This window comes from Drosophila sechellia, chromosome 3R (genome assembly GCF_004382195.2).
Source record: "Drosophila sechellia strain sech25 chromosome 3R, ASM438219v1, whole genome shotgun sequence".
NCBI lineage: Eukaryota > Metazoa > Arthropoda > Insecta > Diptera > Drosophilidae > Drosophila > Drosophila sechellia.
In genome coordinates, this window is record NC_045952.1 from 29927125 (window position 1) to 29951051 (window position 23927).

The 23927-nt window shown below is 45.1% G+C and overlaps 1 protein-coding gene across 1 annotated transcript; it reads left to right on the forward strand.

Annotated features, from left to right (window-relative positions):
• On the forward strand, positions 1 to 22895 carry LOC6619547. The gene is made up of 9 exons (XM_032721968.1): positions 1 to 469; positions 6031 to 6099; positions 14832 to 15207; positions 15946 to 16106; positions 16715 to 16916; positions 17240 to 17491; positions 17558 to 18501; positions 18663 to 18866; positions 21842 to 22895. Exons 3-9 carry the CDS (start codon positions 14837 to 14839, stop codon positions 22117 to 22119), a joined length of 2412 nt encoding a protein of 803 aa, XP_032577859.1. The 5' UTR covers positions 1 to 469; positions 6031 to 6099; positions 14832 to 14836; the 3' UTR covers positions 22120 to 22895.
• The last annotated feature ends 1032 nt before the right edge of the window (positions 22896 to 23927 follow it).

The window sequence follows — 23927 nt, forward strand, 5'->3', positions numbered from 1 at the left end:
GCACGCGAGCAGCGCAGCAAGGCAGCTAAAGAAAGGCAGCTGAAGAACTCAAAACTCCTCCGTGAGCAACTTATATAACGACTGATTAGCCCGGAGTTTGCTTTAGTTATTCGGTCAACTCTCGACGGTCAAGCTCGCAGCGATCTCGCGACTTGGCAACCAAAAAATAAATCACAAAAGCACCGAATCGCGTTTCAAGGAACTTTAGTCCGCGGCTTTGACGAGGAGCAACCTGCCAGCAAAGTCAAGTGCAACATTCAATACCCACCGATGTGCAATGTGTGTAATCAGCAAACAGTGATCATTTACATACATGAATAAAACTCATCTCGAAAGTGAAGCGTGACTCAGCATCGATAGCCGAAAAAGGCAGGAGAACAAGACAATCCGACAGGAAAGGATACTTTTCGGTCACTTCCAGAACTCACGACCCCAAGTTACAGTTGCAGTTGCAAGTTATTCTGGCCAAGTGAGTGTTTATTAACTTTTACCACACACACGTAATATGCGCAATGACAAGTAAGAAATTCAGAAACAGTGATCGGCAAGAAATCTCCTTCTTTAAACAATCTGCTTTGAGAACAACCTTGGGTCGATTGATTACAGAATCTCCCAATCCCCATTGAGTTCAAAATAAATAATTCAAGTGCTTTCCATAGCGGCTCACTTACCTTTGGAATCAAAAATATTTTTTTTTTTAATTTTTATATCCGCAGAGTTGTTCTTCCTTAAATGTTTGCTCTCAGATAACAGAAGATTTTGAACTGTGAATATAAAAAGATACAATATTAAGGACTAAGTAGCTCGCTAGATCAATAACGCATCCACAAAGGGAACCAATAAAATGTTGTAATCAAAGTACAAATTTTATGTAGTTGCAGAACAAATAATAATAAATGTAAAGACAATGCCCGAATGCTTCTTAGCCTTAATATTTCTCTCTGCAATCAAAAATAATGTATCCAGATTGCAGTTGTGATGGCATCCAGACATTTGCATTAATTGGCAACAGATTCATTAAGTTTCGTTGTCTTGTGCTGTCTTTTATAGATCATCTAGAGTCCCCACAATTAAAAGTGAACACAAGGCGGGCAATTAAAATAATTAAGCCCCCGATGTGGTGTGAAATCCACAATGCAACGTGTCAGAATAGAACCCACGAGCAAAGAGGGCGGGAAAAGAGATACTGGAACAGGACCGCGACCCTGATAAAAGGCGATGATGATCTGAAGAGCCAGGCTCAAGCCAAAGAACCCAAGAAAGCCAAAGACCACCGGCTGAAATGATCCATTGAGTGTCAGCTAGCTACCGTGTTGGTTGGCTGGCTAGGGTTCTTCTCCGGGGAGCTGGTATTTAAATTTGCCCGCAATAATTGCCCTGGCCATGACTGGGCTTTTGCTGACTTGGCTGTGGCTCCGGCTCCGGCTCTGCAGTTGTGGGCCAGAAAGCTAGGGAGTTGGCATCATGGCATCATCACGATGACATGACAGTTACAACACAGCCTTCGTTCGCCTGGCAGCTATTCATTTACGCAGCCTGCCAGTCGCCGTTGATTAGACGAAGCGTGCGCTTTAATTGCCGCCAAATGGCAGGGAATGGGCAAGAAAACCACGACGAAGAAAGAGAATCTTCAAGAGCCTTCGCCTTCGGCCTGGCAATTTGTCATGTGCATTTAATATTCGCCGGGCCTCGGCTTCCGTGCCTTAAAAAACAATTTGCGTTTGTTTGTCCAGCTTGTTTGTTGCAGTTAGCGTTGATTAGCCTCTGCAAAAAGTTCTCCCATTGCAATTACGGGCAACCAACATCAAATGCCACAACACCAGGTAGCCAGGGTGAGCCAGCTGTGTGCCTCCAGTATCTAAAGCATCTTGCACCCAGCCACTCCCCACACACTTTGGTGTCAGCAAAGCAATTTCAAATGTCTAGCCATGCGGAATTTATATGGGCTCCATACGAGACCCACCGCATTTGGGCGTTCATTCTGCCGTGAAATTGATAGATTTAATTTGACATTTGGCGCAGGTCCGCACGTTTGTTTTTGCATTTGATTTCCAGCTTGCAGGCTCTGTGCGCTTATGCTTTTTCTATTCCCTCCATTTTGTAATTTACTTTTGCGGCTGACTGTGGTCATCAATGGCTAATCATCGTAGTCGTCGAGAAGAAATCGCGAAATGGATTCTAAGTAGCGAGATTGCGACTGTGATTGTCAGGCAGAAAAACCGCTTCCGTTTCAGTTTAGCCAAGATAATTGATTGATGGACCGCCGCATTTTCAATTGCCAAGACAGCGTAGTCCATCTCTCCACGAGTTGTCCGTCTGTAAGCCTCATTTGGGCCAACAGTTTTACTGTTTGGTTTTCGGCGTGCCAAATTACCATTTATGTTTATTTGCGATTGTCAACTTTTGGGTCAGTTGGCTGTTTGGGCTGGCAATTAGCACAGATCTACCCAACAATGGTCGACGGATGGGAAATAACATAACTGTTTGGATTACTTTGCATTTGGCTTTGGCCAGCGATTAGCTCTTCTACTGTTTTGGCAACTTTTTTTTGGGGCTAATGCCGCTTGATCTTAGATTGGCTTCATGATAATTTATGCACAAGATGCACGAAATTGGGTTGAGAAATTATCGAAGGAAATTGGCTGATGATATCATCAGCTGATGAGAGCAGCTTTCTACACATCGCATTTCCCCCAAGAAGATTATCTGGCTGGCAGTACAGTTTATCCCACGATTTTGCGTGGCTATATCAAACCATTTTGATCATGTGAATTGCTCTTATTAAGTATACGCCCTGTTCGTCGCCTCTAGATCGCTGCTATAGCTCATGAGGCTAATAGCATGGCAACAGCACAACAGCACAACAGCACCTGTCCATCAAAATGCTAGCTCGTTTCGCACTTGATTCGCTTTCATTGAAAAGTGTCCGATTTGAAGACATGCAGTTTGGCTAATTCGATCAGAAGTGCTGCCCGAAATAATTTGCGATTGTGTGAAAGTATTTTGCTGCCGTTTGTGTTGCCGTAATATTTTAATTGAAATTTAATCGAAAAGTAAAAAGCTTTCAAATGCTGCATTGGCAGCCGCCAGAGGCTAAGATATCTGAGCCAAGTTCACCGACAGAGACATCGACAATTTAGAGTTTCACTTTTCGCACACTCGAAATATCAATGAACCCAAAGTCCCAGGCCGAAGACAATGGCAGGAGTTGCCATCGCCTCCTGCCGCCTGCAGCCAATCCGAAATCCACAAAACCAAAAATCCGAAAATCCGAAGAGAAGAAAAATGAACCCGAGGTGGGGATAAATGACACCATAGTTTGGGCAAACGATTTCGGTCAGAAGAAGCGGCCGCCGAAAATCAGCAAGAAATAATCGTTGAAGAATTTGACTTTCGCTTCTTCGGCTTCCTTGGCCATAAATAAAAACGTCTTTCCCCTCGAAAAGCCTTGTGATTGTCGCCGATTGAATGCGCGAATACGAACCAGAGGAGGCGCAAAACGCTTTGGGTGCAACTCAAACTCAAACCCATCTGGCACGACCAAATGGCAATCGCCATCGCAATGCCAATGCCAAGGCGTTTGTATTTACTTAAACTTTGACATTTGCCAGCTGGCTCGCTGCTCGATGGATATGTGGATGCAGTGCCTCATACATATTTGTCTGTCTGCCGCCAATGATAATGTCGAAAAGGAAAAGCGCCAATTACCTGGGAACAAAAGTAAAAGTCGGCTGAAGGATCTAGGCGTGTGATTGGGACATCTGCTAGCCAGCATTTATAAAACTAAAAAGCAGAATAAAAAAATAAATTATTAAATTAACCGCAAGAACAAATTAATGTTAATCTTAATGCCAAAATAAAGACAGCAATGATGGCAGTAGTGAGAAATAAAAAAAAGATTAGAACAGAATTAAAGAGCATACAGATCCAAGCTAAATCCAGCCGAATCGGATCCTTTTTAAATCCAATACGTGACCTCTGCCCAAGGTCCCTGCAAGACGAGTAGCGCCTCTTAAGATCAGACCTCTGACTCATGGCGAAGACCTTCCATTCCAGCCCTCTCTGCCGAGTTTCTCCCGTCCGGATTTCGCTTTCAAGACTTTCCGCGAAGCCAAACAAATTTAATGACAATAATCCAATAAACGTTAAAGTCTGGGGATCGTGACAAAAATCTTGGTTGGGTGCACAAAAGAAAGCGCCGCAGACCTCTACTCTATAAGAGCCTCCATCCAGGGAGGCGAAAAAAGCCGGTGGATGCCATTGAGTGCTATTAACATTTTGACATTGCATGCGTTTTAGTTCAGCAGTGTGTATATATAAAATAAAGAGGAGCCCAGCAGAAGATTGGGATAGGAATTACATTAATAGGTTGGACTTCCAGAGTTAGTGGATCTTTCCTCACCGGTGGGGGAACGTGCCTGGCATTTTGGGGCACTTTTCCATTGTGCCGGCCATGCACGCCTGTCCGCCTTTATGAGCCAACGAACCACGAGTTTTTCTAGCCGCTTCTACACCCATTTTGCATTTTTATTATTGTTCGCTGGTGGTTGGTTTTTTGACTGACCCCAATAGAAAGTGTTACAGTTCAATGTCTGAGAGAGGCTGAGGCTTCCGCCTGTTGTAGATCTTTCGTTCTTCGCCGCCAGCGGAAACCTCTTGTTGTTCTCAACTGCTGACGTCAGCGGTGAGGAGGGAGCAACTTGATACAGATCGAAAGTAAGAGTTGAAGATCTTACGGAAATCTCGAGTTGATTAGAATGCCTGGCACTCCATCATCAAAACAATTTGCATTTTAAAACTGCCAAAAGAAAGTGGCCAAAACGAAACGAGCATCGGGAGCATCGAAGTCGGGCGCGTGCATTGCATAGTTAATTGTGCAAATGTTTTCAGTCTTCAGTTGCTAGTTGGTAGTTGATAGTCGGTAGAATACAGTAAAGACTGACCGGGAGAAACTTTTGCAAATTTCCAAGTTAAATGGCTGCACAGAAAGAAAAACAAAAACGATTGCTATAAAATGCAGATTTTAAGACTATATGATGTTTCGATTTTTTGCAGGCATTTTTGCGCATATTTTATGTATTCAAAATAATGTCGAAATAAATGTTGGCTATATGGTACAACGCGCTAGGCTAAATCATCACATCGATCATACATTTTTCCACTGTGCCTTGTAAATGTGGTAGTCCTTAGTTGCTAGTTGAGTTATTTGGCTTTTGGCCATATTTAATTTCGTTATTTATAAGCAAATTTGCACTGCCTCGACTGGCAACCCCGGCCGCCTCCGACGACAGAAACAAAAACCGCGATCGTCGACTAGGTCAACTTTCGCTAGCATGGAATGCGAAATGCAGCAGCAACTGCAGCAACGACAACCACTGCCACAACAACGACACCACTGTCAGCCAATAATAAAGCAAGAAGCTGGAGAAGAAGCTCTGGCTCCGGGAAAAAAGCCAAGTTCTCTGAGTGACTGAGACCCTGGCCAGATCTCTGGCTTGGTTTGCCTGGCCTGGCCTGGCTTCTTGCTTATTGCTTCTCTGCTTTTTGGCCTGGCTTTCTTGGCTTCCTTCTTCTCGTCGCTTAAATAGTTGCAAATAAATTGTGTGGGTAGCGGTGGAAACTTGCAACAGCAAGTAAATTACTTCAATGTCACCTGCTGACGATTCAAACTCGAGATAAGCGCTCGACGTCAAGACGGATACAACATCCAACCATCCAGCCGACCATCCATCCGCTGGATCCACTACACTATACCGATCTCCCTAAGTTTTCTCTCTTTTAATGAAATTATCGCCGCATCTCATTGTTTGTCTGCCTTCCCTTGCCTCGCGGCGGTAAACATTATTTATTTAGTTCTCGTTTTCACATTAAACGTTGTCACACTAAACTCAATTGCCGCAGATGCAGATGCAGATGCAGATGCCTAGATCTGTATCACCCGTACTTTGGCTTTAAGTGGGTTTGTGGCTCAAAACCGGGCCCATTGTTGTAGGCAAATATTTAACTAATTTGCATTTGTTTGCCTTACAGATACAACGACGACCAGACCCGCCGATCTGAAGTTTTAGAGGATTGAAGACACGAGAGCAAACAGTTAAGGTATGTGCCAAATCAAATATGGCCAGGGGTTATGTCAAGTTCAGAGTGTCAGGGTCTCGGAGTCGACAAGGGGATGAGAATTCTAGTTAAGAACCGCCAGGATTCCTGTGTATTTTAATAGGCCATCCAGTTTACACAATACAATAAATTATGCATAGGCAAATTCCCAGAACACGGAAACGATCTGGCAGAAACCATAACCGTCTTTCGATGGCACCGGAAGGTGTCTGCTTTTATAGAACGGGAAATATTTAAATTTTCCGTAAAACGAAGTGAGAACGATGAAAGAGAACCATAAAAACCGAATCCGTGGGTTTAATAGGGGCCACGGTGAAAAATGCAGCCAAGAAAGTGCTCTTGTTTGGTCATAAAGTTTAGTACCGACGCCACTCTCCAGAGGGGTTTTGTCCAATTTTTAAATGCAGGCCGTAAACAGTTTACAAAACATTAAAGCAATCAAGTTAGTTTAATGGGCAGTGGGACTTAGTGCGTTAGCAGTACGTGAAATACCCCGTATTTAATAGAATCAAGATAAAGACGGAGACGGGATCTTCGCATCTTTTGATATTCGTCCACAAGGTCAGCCGAGTGAAATTCGTTTAAGCCCAACTCAGCTTGGGTACATTCCAGTGCATATCATCGACCCAGTTTCGGGTTCTCCGCCAACTAGGCTGATGTTTGACTAAATAGCAAATAATTTGGCGTGGGCTCCACTCCACCCTCCACTCTCGTGGATATATGTACGTGTATCTGTATCTTCCGCCAGCTGACTGACGTGCAGACACTGCATAAATTAGCTGTCCATATAAAGCATTAAGATCTGGTATAAGAATCAGGCAAGGCATAATTGTGCAATGAATATTGTTAGCCGAGAACAGAAACAGGGAGAGGGAGCCCAGTTCGGTTGTCGTGGCTTCTTTCCTTGCCAATGTTGCATGCCGTTGGCCTGTTCCACTTTTGAGATGCTTTCTTGCCAGCATTTTCGCGTTGCTGCCTATCGGCAGATACAATTCCACGGCCACGGCCACGGCAGCGCGAATAAACTGAATAAAGTGAATAAACTGCACGCAGAGGACCAGCGGCTTTAATATTTATTGCGTTTTAAAGACGCATTCGAAATGGAATCGATCGCCAAAAATGGCAACTGTGGCCGGGCCATAAATCTTGGCCAGTGCAAATTATATAATGCGATACGTTCTATATATAACGTGGCCAATTGGGCTACTGACTCTCTTTTTGGTGGTTATTTATGGCTCCATAGAAGTCCGGTCCGCTTCCTTTCCCAAAAGGACTTGATTTCTCTTCCTGTGGCAAATGGTGGGGATAAATACAAACACCTGAACGGCAACCTGAAACCGGAAGTCCAACTGTGATGCTGAGATATTGATTCTGATTGCCCGGCAGCAGCGAAAGATCAGCGGCCATCGAATGTGTGTAATGATGGTTAATAAATCAAACGGAGAATTACCAGGAATTCTGCAGACAGTCTGCGGCGGCAGCGTTTGTCTGCCAGATTCTTCAGCTCTCTGCAGCTCAGCAGCTTTGCAGCTTGGCTTTTTGCTGCCTTCCTGTCTTGGCCAATTCCACTCGATGGATGCCAACAATTTAGCGCAACGTCGGCAAAGGCGAAATCATAAGGCTTGCAAAGCCAAAGCCACTGGCCAGTCATTTGGTCCGTCAGTCTATCAATCAGTCAATCCATCGGGCAAACAAACAAATCCCATTCCCATTCCAACGCCAAACTAAAATTGTTTTGCTTCTGTTTGCTTAGGCCAGTGTGCTGTTTGAGCAACACAAAACTTGTTTGTTTCCCCGCGATGTTTGTTTGTTTGAATGTTTGTTGTCTTAGCTGCCGTAACCCGCTTTTAACCCCTTGAGTGCCACATATTTAAGTGCCTGCCATTCATCCTTTGGTCCGCCTGTACCTGTTGTGCATACAAAACTTGTTGACAAATGACTGGATGGAAAGGTATTTAAAACGACAAAAGGAACGGATAATAGTTAGGTGAAATATAGGAAATACCATTCTCCCTCAGAGGTTTACAAAGAGTGTACATATAGGAGGTCAAATAAAAAGCAATTGCAATGCCGAACAGTGAGCTCATATTTGGTCCTTCAAGCCGGATTTGGAGAAGTTAGTATGGCCTTTAGTAAGAGGTCACAACTAAGAGGTATTTCACCTGCATAGTTGGATGTCCAAGTAATCTTAAATCACATATCATAAAACTATCCTGTCATAACTTTTAGCACGAAACAAAAGTGCTTCGTTAACTTATCTATGTTATCTTTAATGGGTTAATAGAATTTGTCGCCAGTTTCGTTGTGTATTTAAATTGCCCATTTTATGTGCATCTTTTGCGCCCAAACGCCAAAGCGCCAAAGCACCGCTCGCAAATGGGTTAATGGCACATTCTAATCGGACCGAACACACGAAGAAGATATGGCTGAAAGTAGAGACCTTGGCCAGAATTCTGGCTTCGAGTTTAGATATTTAGATGGCAGCCGTTTTCCAGCAGCCAGACGGGCAACAATGTGAACGCAAATTGGCTTAAATGCAAAAAGCGTCGACAATTAGGTCCGCGGTCGGTGGCTCAGTGGCAGAAGTGGCAAAAGGTGGTTCGGTCGGTTGGTGGTGGCTCAATGGCTCAGTGGTTCGGCGGCTCCATTTTCTGCAGTGGGTGGTTGTTGGCATATGCAATTTACAGTTAGTTTGCGCCAGGTTGACAGTTACGTGCGCCGACAGCTTCCACCTGCCAAGCGAACAAATGTTGCATAAATTAGCCAGCAAAACTGGAGCGGCCAATTCACATTGTTGCCTGAATGTGGACTGCTGGCAATGGATGATGATGTTGCCGCCACCATTCACAGCCTTTTGTACTTGCGTAATGCATTTTCACGCAATTTATAACCGTTTTTCCCCTTGGGAAACTGGGTCACCAGGAAAAGACCCCCAACAGGTGCAGCTCAGCTCAAAAATTCTTGCAATTTGCATTTGATTGAGTCGTAAATTTGCAACGCACACATGAGTTAGTATGTTGTTGGTTGGTCGGTGGGTGAACGGTTAACTGGGCATAAATCATATGACTGTGGGAGGCGCGACCGCCAAGCGACCTGATTTCCAGATTTCCAGGTCCAGTTTTCTAGCTCTCGATGATGATGATGCGACTTTGGCGTGCGCTTTTCAATTTGTTTAGATTCTTTACGGGCGGTTTTTCCTCTTCTCTCGCGGCCGTTTCGACCGTTTCCTTTTCGAGCTTTGTCGGGATTTATGTTTGACTGTCAGCGGCTATGAATCTCTCCCCCAAGAATTTCCAAAAAAAAAAAAAAAAGAAAACAAAAAACGAGAAAAGCCGGCGTGACGACACGTGCCAACATAGTATTCGATTTCGAAAAAGCACGCCTTTTCTATTGTTTTTTGCCTTTCAGTCGCCATTTAATTTATTTCTGGCCGGCTTTCTTTCACTTCTGTATAGTTGCGCCAGTTTGCTAGAATTTCTAATAGCCACCAGCACAGAGCAACTAGCATTCATTATTGTTTGCCATTAAACGCTTTTTTATTGGCTCGAATTAACGCTCAAGTAGAATTTGATGCCATCGGACAATGGAACGCAGAATGGCCAGGTGAAGGCCGGAATACCACAATGTGGGCTGTCGGAAAGCGAAATGTACTTGGGCAGCCACATGTCCCAGAGAACTCTCTATTCTCCTCCGGTACCTTCTTGGATTCACGGCTAGCACTGCTCGCCATAAAGTTCTTTTTGTCACGTAGTTCAAATAAAATGTGTTTTTATGAGGCGATTAGTGGCCGCCGTTGTATGGGGCCTAAAGCATATCAACGGCCGAGAAAAAGTGAAAAGATCTTCAAGTGTTTATTGCCTGGCTTATGACCATAAAGTGGCTCCAGTGCCACTCGCTCTGATGAAGATTAAGATGTCGCTGATGACGTGTATGTTTTTAATGGTGTTCCAAGTGGCATATTTACAATGGAATCTCTAAGATATTTCAACTTCAAGGACCATAAATGATTATGAATGTCCATCCTGGGACCTTTGAAACTGAAGGTTTTAGCTAAAGAATTCAAAAATGTGTGCCATATTCGTATGGTTTCCATAGTGTTGATCGTGGATTCCAGTTACTTTTCCATGGCCAGTCTGAATGGTGAGAGTTTGGAGATTGTCCATCCAAATGCTTCCCCTTTATACCACCGATCGTAGCTGGAGAGAATCCACCAATCAAAATCGATATTCTCCAGTCAAATAATGCTACCCGTGCATTTACCTATACTTTCCATGCCAACTGTCGTTCTTCAGCCTTATCAGAGGCATTTATCGAGCTGCTTTGGCAGCGAACTTGTTCTGTATCGCGCCGAGTTCCTTAAGCATTTTTCTGATACTTGTGCCAGAGCATTCTGAATGACATTATCTATAAGCTAAACAACGCAATTTGCATTGCTAAATGGCTGGGGATACAGCCCGGGATTCTGGCCGAAACACGCCCCGCATGGGTCGGCATCAACATAACTGAGATTCCTTTGCATGTCATGAGCATTTGTGCGGGACTCCGTTACTCTGAATGTTAGATGTTAGATGGAGTTCGCTCTGCTCCGTACTCCGCGGTACGGTGTTCTTGCGGCCGCGGCCATGTATTTATGCGCTCTAAACATTGTTAGTTATGCAACAGGCAGCAACCAGTCCTCTCCACTTATGCAGCATGACAACAGTGCCGAGGAGAACACAAAAAAGACAACCACGAACGACAACATCAACATCAGCAGCAGCGGCAATCATTGGCGGGCATCGATGATGGCAAGGCCTACATTTCAATGTCAGCTGGCCCAGTGCTACCAATCAAGTTGTTAACTATGCAAAAGTAGTAAATTGCGAAGCGGCCAGCGCTCCAGAGCACCAAAGCACTCTTCGCTGCACTGCAGCAGTGCAACAATTGTTATGAACTGAACTTTAAATAACAATCAGCCAAGTGCCGTTAAATGAATGCGACATTGTTCTGCAGTTGCAGCTCCGAGCTGAGCAATATTAATTTGCGGCCTTACGTTAAGGCTAAAATATTTGCATAATAAACGCCAACGCCTTGGCAAAAGCAGGCTGTTTATCTCCGGTTACCGCCTGCCCATCGGCCAAAAGCGCATTCTCATCGCATAAGCATTCTGAATCCCATTTTATTGGCGAGGTGGCCATGGTCATGGCCAAGGTGCTGGTGCTGGTGCTGAGCCACTGCAGTCGCTCACCTCGTACATTTCCGAAAAGTAATAGCCCGGCCAACAGTGATAATTTATCACTGGCCAGCAGCCGGACATGCGGCAAAGCTCAACGGTACTTGCTGGCCAACACAATGCCTGTTCTAGCCCGGTCTTCGGTCTTCAGTCTTCGGCTACGATAGTAGACTCCAGCCGGCAGTCCGCAAGTCTTTGGACTGAACCGCCATTGTGCACCGGTCTCAATTTGTGCGCTCTTGGCCAGCACAATCAAATTGATATTTGCTGCTATATTTAGTTTATGATAATGCCGCCTCGGCGACTCCAGTGCTAATATGCTGCTTCCTTCTGGTAGAGAGCACTCATTTCTCGGCAGGCCACATTTATTATGCATGCTCAGGCTGCCTGGAATTGTAAGCCTGCAGTCAAGTTTTGCTCGTTTCTACTGAGAAAGTGTTTTTTTTTTTTTTGCAGAGCTGCAAAGTCAATTAGCATTTGGCATTTAGTTGGCATAAATTCGAATCGAGCGATCGAAAATATTATGCCTACTGTGGGAACCTGCATACGAAACTAGAGAAATTTTTATTGACTATATTGAAAAGAGCTGAGCTGACCTTTCTCGGGCGGCCAGTAAAGCGAATCGAATTCAATTTAAACGTTTTCAATTAGATTTTCATCGGCAAATGAGATCATCTTTTGTTTTCACTTGCCACCGAGTTGCAGAGACTGGGCGAAAAGCCATTAGCAAATTTAATAGAAACTCCGAGGCCTCAATCAATGCGCCATACACACATGACTAGTTCGTTCCGTGAGTCTTTTGTTTATGGGCCAGACATTAACAAGGAAGAATCTTTGGAAACTAGGAAGCAGCTGCGAATGGCCAATGGCCGGGTCTCACCTAATAACTAACCAAATTGTATCTCTCTCTTCGATTGGAATCGCAGAGTAGTTTACATGATTGATAGATGGAAAACCGCTTCCAGCTACGATGCGGCGGCTGGTTAACGTTCAATTAGTGAAATTGATAGACATATCTAAGCTCGTCGGGCGGGGGGAAATCATCGGCCGTTGAAGAACCAAAAGTCGGGGAGTACGAAAAGAATAACAGAAAAACGGAAAAACTGAAAAAACAAAAAAAGATTTGGCTGGCCACAAATTACAGCAACTGGTTAATTAAAATGTAGCTACCTTTTTTCGGAGCTTTGGTTACGCTCACATGAAAATTCTAAGTGCCACGAAACCACAGAACGTTTTTCCATTTCCCGACTCCAGAATTTTGAGCTAACCGCATGCCACACACGTTTACCGTTCCACCGGCGGGGCCATTCTCTCTTGACTTTTCTGTCCACTTTGGTCAACGGCTCATTACATTTGTGGGTTAGCAGGTGAAACTGAACCGAATCGAAAGGAAAGGAAAACCCACGGAGGAAGGGCCAGAAAAGCCAAAAGGCCAAGAGTTAAGAATGGGTCTGAAATCAAAGTCAATGTTTCGGCCCGCGGTGGCTTATTAAAAGCGCGTTGCGTTGTCTGCCGAGGCCTATAATTAGCATAAATTCATTCATACTAATTGCAAGTGGAAGTGAGCGTTCCGTAATGAATTCGCCTCTGGTTTATTCTCCTCCGTTTATTTTCATCTTATTTTGCCGTTCAATCGAGCAGAAGAATGGTGGTGCGCGCCACCCGGATGATCGAGGGGTTCAGGTTGCAGGTTCCAGGTTCCAGGTTCGAGCCACATATTGTTTTTAGTGCAGTATCTTAAAGCATGTTATTAACATTAACGGTTCTTTCTCTCCACTCTTGTTTGGTTTTCATAATTTATGTGTGAGCCGTTGTTGCAGTCCACCAGTCGCAGGAGGAGGCTCTGGAGGTGTGGGCGTGGCCCTGGTTTTGCATGCATCCCACCTGCCGGCTAGCCCCGGCTCCTAATTAATTATGTAACTAACGAAACATTAAACAAGCGCCTGGCCGGCCAGAGGGCCAACGAGTTTATAAGGAAAAATGTACAAAAAGCCAGGAAAATCCAAATGAAACTCTTTTCTCACGCAGCCGCTTATTAACCGCTAAATCTTCTTCGTTGTCTCTCCACAAAATAATGAGCCACACTTTAGATTATCTCACAGATGGCTCAGCAGTGCGAATCTCGCATTTTCTGACTGCTTTGTCTTTTTACGGCTGGCCGGTGAAACTTAACTTAACTTACTCTCTTGCGGGCGATCGACAGCCAAAACACATAAAAATATTTAACGACATGGAAATGTCTTTTTTACCTGCCTTTTTATGTAGCGGGGATGGTGCTTGAATTCACTTTCACGCCGTATAGCGGAAAAAAGTGTTTTACTTAGTCATTCGCGAAAAAAAGGAAGCATTCGAATATATCTTAGATATGTCAGCTATAAAGTGTTAATTGTTTCGCGCGTTTGAATGAGATTGCATAAGTGGATTAGCACAGAGTTATGACAGAGCCAAGTTACTAAGTTACTGTGTAGACGTGTCATTGACTTTTGGAAAATTGTGTAATAAAAAACGTTGAGTGTGTTGCTAGATTCCAAATAGAGCCAGCAAGAAGTACTATAGTAAAGTATAGGGAGTTCATCTTGGTAACAGGTCCTGCGCTTTTAAAGAGTCCAAAGAAAAGCCATAACAATAAAAGTGTTATGATCCTAACAACATTATCTGAGATCACACGAGAAACATGCTTCATCCACTCTTTTAATAATACTTATTATCACTTCTGACTGACCATTATGCTCAGAAGTTTGGCTCAAATATGTTCCCCTTCGGAACACATTTCGCTGTAATTTATTATGTGCTAAGCATGTAAGGGCTCATATTTCATTGGTAATAATATTAATTATCACGCCCGACTGAAAGCACCTATATAGTTGTGGTATCTGGAACAGTGCACAGCTATACATACTAGATGAAAGGCCCCTGGGGTTTCAGGTGTCGGGGAGCTCCTCGGTCTCCCCAGCATGGTGCCACCTACGCCAGGTCGCATCCAGACACTCTCCATCCGTACTGGTACTCCTCCCAAATATTTCCCAGGCGGCGGTGCTTTTCACACATAAAACTTCGCCCCACTGAGGTCTTCAGCAATGTTTTTGTTCTGATTGTCGGTGGTGCAACTGTTATTGTATATGCACAATAGAAAGACCCCAGATTGCTGTTAGCGCAGCTGTAGCTTTAATTAAACGCTGCGAACACACAGCGAACAAGTCAAGCAATTAAAGCTCGAACACAGAAAGACCAGGGAATGCCTTGGAATGCCACAGCATAGCATCGAAGACACAAAGTTCCGTTCCGTTTTCATTCCTGGGCGAGCAAAGCCCCCGTGGAGGAACCCTAGATTCTGCCAAGACTAACGCCAAACTAATAAAGTGCACACCAGGAATTACATACATTGCGCGTAATGTGAAATTAGTTGCCTAATTAACATTTAGCGATCTCCCTGGGGGCACAGCTTTGGAGCTCCCCAACTACCATGGCCCCATGCTCACACCGTGTACCATTTCAATTTCAGACAAAATGTTTCTACGCCGCTGCACTCTACTGCTGCTGATCTGCCTAATTGCGAGTGACGCCGCCAGCGCCGCACGCAAAACAAAGCGTCCCGTCAAGCCGGTCAAGCAGACCATTCCGCGCACCAATGTAACGCCTTCGCCGCCGGCTGTCGCCTCATCGGGTACTTCCACACCCGCCAGCAGCACCACCACCACGGAAGGAAGCGGCGACCAGGAGGTGGCCACAGTCGGATCTGCAGATCTAGCCGGCGGCGGGGAGCTGCCCAAGCCTCTAGTCACGCCCATAGAGGCGCAGCCGGAGGCTAAGACGGACAAGGCACCAGCTCAGGAGGAGGAGTGCGATCCAGATATGATTGGCTTCGAGATTATTACCGGGTGAGTTCTGTTTTCAAATCAAATGCGTTTGTGCACGTACGCTACTCATTCTAACCAAAGAGTTTGCCAATAAAGAATTGCAATGGAGCTTTAGCAAAATCCAAACAAGATTTATCAAAAACATGCCAGCTAACAAACATTCTTATGTAGAGTATTGCATAATGAATGGAAAATATCACCACCTCCTTTTCAAAAGTGTCACAAAACAATGAGGAGTTTCACTCAACCCAAAGCTTGCGCAACCGCCGGCATTATGGAAACTTGATTACATTTTATGGCCACTTGTTAGTTTCACTTTTGCTTTTCTTCTAAAAATTTGAATTTGTGAGCGACAACACAATGGACCGGCCACAGGTATATTCATGTTTAATGAAATGCACCCCGACATCTGGGCCAATTAACATTTCCATAGGAAGAGAAGACGAGATAACGGTGAACCCAGAAAGGGAACCGGCAATCCCACCACCACAACACTGCTAACTGGCATATGCAAATTTGTGGCTCTTTGGTTAAAAGGTGACTAATCCATGACTGTTTTCCGAACTCATCGGCTGCGTCAAGTTCGTTGCCTCAGTCTTTTGTTTGAGCCGTCTTTAATGAATACCCACAAGATCGCAAGAATGTCCGACCACTTTCGTTTTCCGTCGTATTGGGAATCTATTAGCGGGACCGGGACCATAAATCATCCGGCAATCTTGGAATCGATCTAATTTATAAATCATTTTCCTCGGCTTTCAGCTACGTGCTTTCGGCTCCCTCGAAAATGCTGGACACTCTGCCCGGCACGCTGATGCTAACCGACTGCTTGGAGGCCTGCCAAAATAACGAGTCCTGCAGCGCTGTCAACTACGAAACCGGATTGTGTGTGCTGTTCAAGACGACCGCCGATAAATTGCCAGGTGAGTTAGAAAGTGTGAGAATTCCAAGCGGCTGTGCTGTTTTATATTTATTTTTTTGTGCCAAAGAAAGCTCAATAATTCAGGCGACTCAGCGAGTCAGCGACACAGCCAGTCGGCCGTTCATTCATTCATTTACTCAATTACTGAGTTCTAGTTCATGCAGGTCGGCTGCGGTTGCCGTGGCCCGGGGGCATAAATCACCCGCGTGTTCGCAAAAAAAAAAAAAAAAAAAAACAGAAATAAATAAAAGCGAACCTGTACACGCCTCTTGCTTTTACGCACAACGCGGTTTTTGGCCCGGCCTGCAAACTAGATTTTTGCCTATTCTGCAGGCAAACTGGCTTTTGGCATAGTAACGCATAATTTCTGCAGCCTCAGCCTTCCCAGTCGAATCTCGAATGTCGATGCAGTTGTCGTGGCTCGCCTGATTCAGCTGACTCTGCTCCAAGACTGCTCCGAGATTGGGGCTTTTGCCCGTTTCTCAACGCCTGTTACTTCGCAGTGAAGGGGCGTGTGCGTAAAACGCATAAAATACGCACAGCGCCGTTGCCTTTTCCCCTTTTCCCGCCTCTCGACCACTTTTCATTTCTCAATTTCTGCGTTTTCAGGTTCACTTTCGCGCTCGCAGTTTCCGGTTTTCACCATCTACGCACAGAAATCGTGTTTGGGCGTGCGTCCTTGCTCGAAGGCCTGGTGCATCGATCGCGTTCAAGGTTACCGCCTCCCGGAGCACGTCAAATCTAGTCAGACGGTTCTGTCGCGGCGCGACTGCTTGGAACTCTGCTTGGGCGAGACCGAGTTCACATGCCGGTGAGTGTTGGCTAAAGCAAGTTGATTCTGTGCTTTGCATTTAAATTATAAATATAAACATGATACGAAATGAATAGGCATCACAATAGAACATTTAGCTGGCATTGACCTGATAACAACCCTGAACGAAAGGTTTTAACAAATTTTATTGCAGTTCAAGATTTTGACTAATAATGCTAACACTTAAAGATTTCGAGCGGTCCAACTCGTTGTCATTGCTCTCGTTCGAACTTGCAAATCTTTCCTAATGCCTTCCGCTTACTCTTTTCCACTTCCGCTTTCTTCACTTCACTCTTCCGTCCTATACCGCTCAATCCACTCAGATCGGCGAACTATTACCGCCATTCGGGACTTTGTGAACTCTCCGACATGGACCGCATCACCTTGTCTGCTGGAGGAAGCGTGGAGCCCTACGATGGAGCCGACTACCTGGAGAACAACTGCGCAGAGGAGCCCAGCAAACTGTGCGAGTTCAAGCGGATTTCGGGAAAGATCCTGAAGACAGTGGATTCGGTTTACCAGGACATCAACACCATCGACGAGTGCCGTGATCTCTGCCTCAACTCGCCCTACAGGTACGATACTCTTAAGGTCAAAATTGGAGCTCTCTCTGATAGCCATCTTAATGTAATCCTCTCCAGATGCCACTCTTACGACTACAATGATACTGGAGACATGGTCTGCCGATTGTCGCATCACAGCCGCGCCACCTTGACCGATGTGATGGATCCCTACTTGGATGTCCCCGAGGCAGCTACCTATGAACTGTCAGCCTGCTACAATGTATCCATTGAGTGCCGCTCCGGTGAGATGATCACCAAGATTAGAACGTCCAAACTTTTCGATGGCAAGGTCTACGCCAAGGGAGCTCCCAAATCCTGCGCTGTGAACGTGAACCACTCGTTGGAGTTTGACTTCCGCATGGGCTACAATGATCTGGAGTGCAATGTGCGCCAGAGCGCTTATGGCAGATATATGAATGACATAGTTATCCAACATCACGACATGATTGTCACCTCCTCCGATCTCGGCCTCGCAGTATCCTGTCAGTATGATTTGACCAACAAAACAGTGCTGAATGATGTAGACCTTGGAGTAACTGGAGAGATTGAGTCCTCCCTGAGCGAAGAGATCACCATTGATTCGCCCAATGTGATCATGAAGATCACCTCTAGGGATGGCAGCGACATGAAGAGGATTGCCGAGGTTGGGGATCCGCTTGCCCTGCGTTTCGAAATCGTGGAGCCCAACAGTCCGTACGAGATCTTCGTGAGGGAACTGGTGGCCATGGATGGCTCGGACAGCGCCGAGATAACGCTGATCGATGCTAATGGCTGCCCCACCGACCAATACATCATGGGCACCATCCAGAAGCTGGCGCAAAATCGCAAGGTGCTGCTCTCCCAGTTCGACGCCTTCAAGTTTCCTTCGAGCGAAGTGGTCCAGTTTCGTGCCTTGGTAACGCCCTGCATTCCGCGCTGCGAACCTGTGATTTGCGACAGCGAGGATGGCGCCAGTGGAGAGCTCAAGTCTTTGGTCTCCTATGGGCGCAAGAAGAGGTCGGTGCTGAATGGAACTGATGGGGGTAAGTAGCTGTTACGCTTTGTAACACCTATTGTTCAGACTGATGATATTTCTAATGCCAAGAATAATATTTATGAAATGATGACATGATGTTGAGCTTCTTATGAATATTTTCGATGCGATATCGATCCTTACTATAAAGTCATTTCCCCTTTCTTGCAGCCGAGTTCTTGATCAGCACACGCCACCGTCGTGATGTGGGCCCAGTGGATGATAACATACTGCTCATGCAGTCCATACAAATCACAGACAAGTTCGGGTTCCAGCCAGAGGATGGCACTACTACCCACGGAAATGACAGCGGTCCCCACGAGAAGGCCTATGCGGGCGTGGCCCAGGACAAGCTCACTTGCCTTAATGGCTATGGTAAGTTGGATGTTCCTTTCCGGGGGCTCTGTGAAAAAGCCCAATCAAGCGCAAATCAAAGCTAGCTTGATTTACATAGACAAGCAGGAGGATCAGGAGCTGCAGCTGCAGCTGAAGTTGGAACCGAACCTGCAGTTGGACGACATCGTGTCCTCCGCGCGTCGTGAGGCGCTCAGCTTGTTCTTGGCTCGCTAATTTTGATAATGAATCAATTTTTCATCATTGCCGACTTGAGCAAGGGGCCTTAAATTAGGTTCTTCGTTGTCCAGAACGTGTTCTGTGTTATGATGCTGGAGTGGCTCGTTCTTGGTGTCTCTGCTGGCTCACGACCAGGTCACTAGTTCATCCAATGCTGAATGCTGTGCAGCAGGATTCTGCACGCCTCGTTTTCGTGCGGCGCGAAAATTTTTCTGCACAGTTGGTTGTCCATCCAGATTGCTGCTGGGTTTTCAGCTCCCGAGCTCGCAGCTCCCAAGCTCCCGAGCTCCAGCATCTCCCAAGTGTCGCTGCTTTTTTGGAGCAATTTTCAGGCCGCGTTGAAGCGTTAAATTGACAGCTCGTTAGACGGATGAAACTCCACCGGACCACCAAACATCAGGCGCACATTTCAGTCGTAATTACGCGCTGCATTTCCAAGCATTTCAAGGCAGATCAGAGGCGAGCAAACCGAAGCAATTAGAGCTACGGTTCTACCTGTGCTTAAGCTCATTTGCCGCACACATTGCCCACTGGAATCACCTGGCCAACTTGGATGTGCGTGTGCGCCCAGGAGAAGATGAATCCCGGCCTTCGTCTTTGGCATGCAGAGCGCCAATTTAACGCCGCATCCAAGACACCCTGTAATTTGTCAAGCTTATGAGCACTTTGCATTCTGCGCCGGTATTTACTTAGAAATGGATCTTTCTCATGACTTCAACCATTTTAAACCTAACTTCATGGTAGTTCAGGAATTTAATTTCTGGCATTACTTCGAAAGTAATCACCAGGAAGATTTTCAATAATTTCGCTTTCATCAAATTATCTACAATTCAAAGTGTTTTTCGCCTAAGTGCCAGGATATAATGTCCAATATTTACCTAATCCATTACCTTCTCTCTTTTAATAGATTCTTGCTAATATGAGGAATATCATATATTTCTGCTCAGCAACACACCATTTGCTTATTAGTTCCTTTAACTTTCGAGTCTTTAATATTGTTTTAGATTTTGATCCATCGTAATCTCTTTGTTTATGGGAGTCGGGAAACCATTGCTAAATGCAGATGTATATTTCTAATCTAATCGTTAAACTAGTTTAGTTCCACTAACTATTCCTGCTGACGATTCTGGGTTATTCGGTCAGTCATAAAAAATACATCATGTAAATGAGTGACTCAGCCTCGTTCCGCGTTTATTTATGCTGATCAGCAGTTTATGTTCTAAATCAATTTTAGCTTGATAACTTTTTAGTTAGTTAATTTCTTGTTCCTTTTACGGCACAATCCCCAATAGACTCCAATGGCGATTTGTACGTTTAATGAAGCATAAATTAGCTTTTAATGCTTGTGCTGTGAGTAAATCCTTCGGATTTATGCAGCTTCGATTTTATGAGCCTCCTTTCAGCAGATCAGCAGGCATCTGGCTACACTTTCATTATCTTGAGAGTTTTCTCAGTTCTTTTCTTCGCTCTTTGTTCTGGCTGCAGTTTCATTAAATTATTTACCATTTTGTGGGCGCCGCGGTTTACTTATTGCCCCCGAAACTCCCACAACTCCGTGGACCGTTTATAGTAATTGTTATAATTTTGTATATTTTCGTTGATCCCTCTTTGGTTACTGTTATTGTGGTCTTCTTGCTGCGATGGAAAAGCTGGATACAACACATAAATAAAAGTCTCAAGTGCGTGCACTTTGTTATTGAAACTCATTCAAGTCATGGAAATCATGATGATGATGATGATGACGACGTTGTGGCTCTCGGTTTGTTTGTTGATTTGTTTTCGGCTTACTTTTTATGGTCATTTGAGCAGCGAACAACCATAACAATGTTACCAAGTAATCTCTGATAGTCATCTGGCATGTCGTCGACGCTGTTGCTCTTAAATTCTGATTTCGTGAACTGGACACAAACAGCAGAGGCAGCAACGCATGCAAGTTGAGCACTGCAGCTCGACTCTGAGTTTGAGTTTGACTTTGACTTTGGCGGCACTTTCACCCGATTTCTACCGGCTTCGGTTCGGTATTTCGTATTTCCTTCGCTGCAGCCCGGGCTTATTTATGTGGCATGTTGCACTGTTAAGAACCCAGGCGAACGGGGAAACATGCGATGTCTAGGGTATAGAAAGTGAAGCCACATCGTCCAAGTCCAAGTCCCAGTCCGAGTTCGAGTCCGAGTCCGAGTCCGTGCCGAAATATGCAACTCATGCATTAAATTGTCGTTGTTTTATTTCTCATTGTTTTTGTTTATCTTCAACTTGTTGCTGTCAAACTTGGTCACTTGGTCACTCTGCGTCTTGGGACCTTGGAGCTATGTTCTTCTTTTCGCTCCCCTACTTCGGTTTCAGTCCACAACGAAGTGGGTCAAGTGGCGGCCACTTTTGTTTTCTGTGATAACCGAACCGATCTGAGGTCACTTTTGCCTCGTATTCCACTCGATCTGGTTTTCCGCCCATCGAAGCGATCTTATCGGCATTTCACCGGCTATCCGCAACCAGTTTCCGTCGAAACTCTTCGAACTAGATCGGTAACTCGAGATAATCCCCTTGATTTATGGCGATAAGAGGCCGACTTCCCTTTTTAAATTGCTCGAGTAGCAATCTAGAGCAAATTCTCGTTTTCTAATTCTCAAAAGGCTTGGGATAAAGAAAGATTAATTTTTAAATGAAATCAAAATTTGGTGCTTGCCCTCTTTTGGGATGTGAGACAGCTTTTTCACGTCATTCCCACTCTGACTTGTAAGAACCGAGAGTCATAGCCATTTTTCTATTCTTTTTTGCAGGACTTATCATGGCCGGAGGCCTATTCCTGTTGGCCCAGTTGAGCATCTTCGGAATCTGGAAGACCGTGCAGCGTCGCTCCAGCAAGGAGCGCTACCTGTACCAGCACGAGCCCACGCCCACCATCACCTACGGAGCGCCCACCATGCTGTACGGACCACCACCCAACTCCTCCGCCGGATCTTCGGCCTCGGGAGCGTCCTACGGGGGCAGTGCCAAGGACACGCTGAGCAAACTCTACGACAGCGGCATCAACGGGCGCTACGGACAGCAGTTCTAGGGGAGATCTGGGTGGCTCTCGCTGTTTGCCGGGAACACTTAGCTGGGAACAAACGCAATATGCCTCGAAAGCTTCAAAAGATTCGATGAGACTTGAATAGAAAATATTCGCCTAGCAGCGACACATGAAATCATTGAGAACCCTTGATTAATCCAGCCTAGACTAAGTCTACGATTAGTTTACAATGGGAGCTCTGACTCCTTTTTTACGATACGATATAATGCGCGCTTTTAAATGCACTGGACGACGAGATTCCAGCATTTTAAATCGGCGCATTGCCAAGAAAAGAACGGAAATTCAAACCGATAAATTCGAGTTAGTTTTTAGAGCTACAATCTCTCTAGCGAAAGTTAGGCTAATTATAAGTTTAGTGAGAAATCTGCTTCATGTCCTCGAGCGTAATGCATTTATAACTATACTATTTATTATTAACTATTGCTGCTCTCAACCCGCATTAACCCGCAAAGTTTGCCAAATAATTTTGTATCAAAATGTTTTGCGCCAGGCTTCTGTGCAGGGCGGCATTTCCAAATTTCCGAGATCCCATCAGCCCCCTTAGCCTAACTACTATTTTTCGAATCATACTTCTTATTATTTATTAGCCGAGACGACAGGCGGTGCTAGTTATTAGGAAATTCTGAGAGACTTGGTTTAATCTCAAGCGGAAAGGAGACGAGGAGTAATAAACGTAAATTTAATAAACGAATTGTACTGATTAAGTAATGCAATAAACTTTACGCCTAAATAAAATATTTATTAATAAATGTCTAAACATAGCCATAGCTGTCTGTTTTAATTGTCGAGAGAAAGAAGGCACATGCCAGCGCAGGTCCACTGAATTTATACATTAATTACGGTGGCTGGGCAGGCATGTCGAAATTTATTAGCGCTTTGATTAAGTAAACAGTTTTCCGTAGCCCAGACCACTTCCCATTAGCATTTGGTCGACGAAACTCGCAGAGCCGCCTAACCAACGAAATTGATGTTTGTCAAAGCGAAAGACAACCGAGGAAATTATGATAATTTCACGGCACTTTGAGCAGGGCCCACATATGCGGCATCCATGGATATCTTGCAGTTGGGGGCCGTTCCACAGAAGTGTTAATCAAATTAAGAGGCGGCATGGCATAGAGCTTAACCAGGCGTGTTACCATCTCTTTAACGCTCCAGCTACGCACGCCATTATAGCCATTCTCTATATCTTATGATTTAGTGGTCCACATCAAAACTTCTGAGCCACCGAAGGTGTCGATTAATCATCAGAACGTTGAAATTGAAATGTGCGAAAACCCGAGTATCGCTCGAGACGTTTGCCGCCTTTTCGAATGAAGATGTCTTCCACTGTCTCCACAGTGGAGATGGAGACTCCATCTTCATGGCATGAAAGTCATCCGCCGCGTCCCTCTGCCACTGGCAAGGTGTTGAGAACGCATGTGCGTCGTGCCCCACGTTGAATAAAACGCCCCTATTAAGCTGCAGTTAATTGAAAAATACGGCCGTATCCGAATGCGGGATGCTCTGCAAGAATCTGATGAAATGAATCCATACGAAAATGGGTACTGAAAAGTATCTATCTAGTATCTATCTTCGTAGCGAATATACCCTTGATAAGGCTTAGAGTAAACCATCGAAGATACGCGTTGACAATTTTTATGGCCGGTTCTGGTGCGTATTTGGCTTGGACACGGCTATGGAGTTTCCAGATGTAGTTGGAGATGGAGGTACAGCGATGCCGCACAGAGCAGGCGTTGTCCAGTCGATCCGGACCAACGCCGCGTGAGCCTTTTGCTGATGGTTTTGGTTTTTCT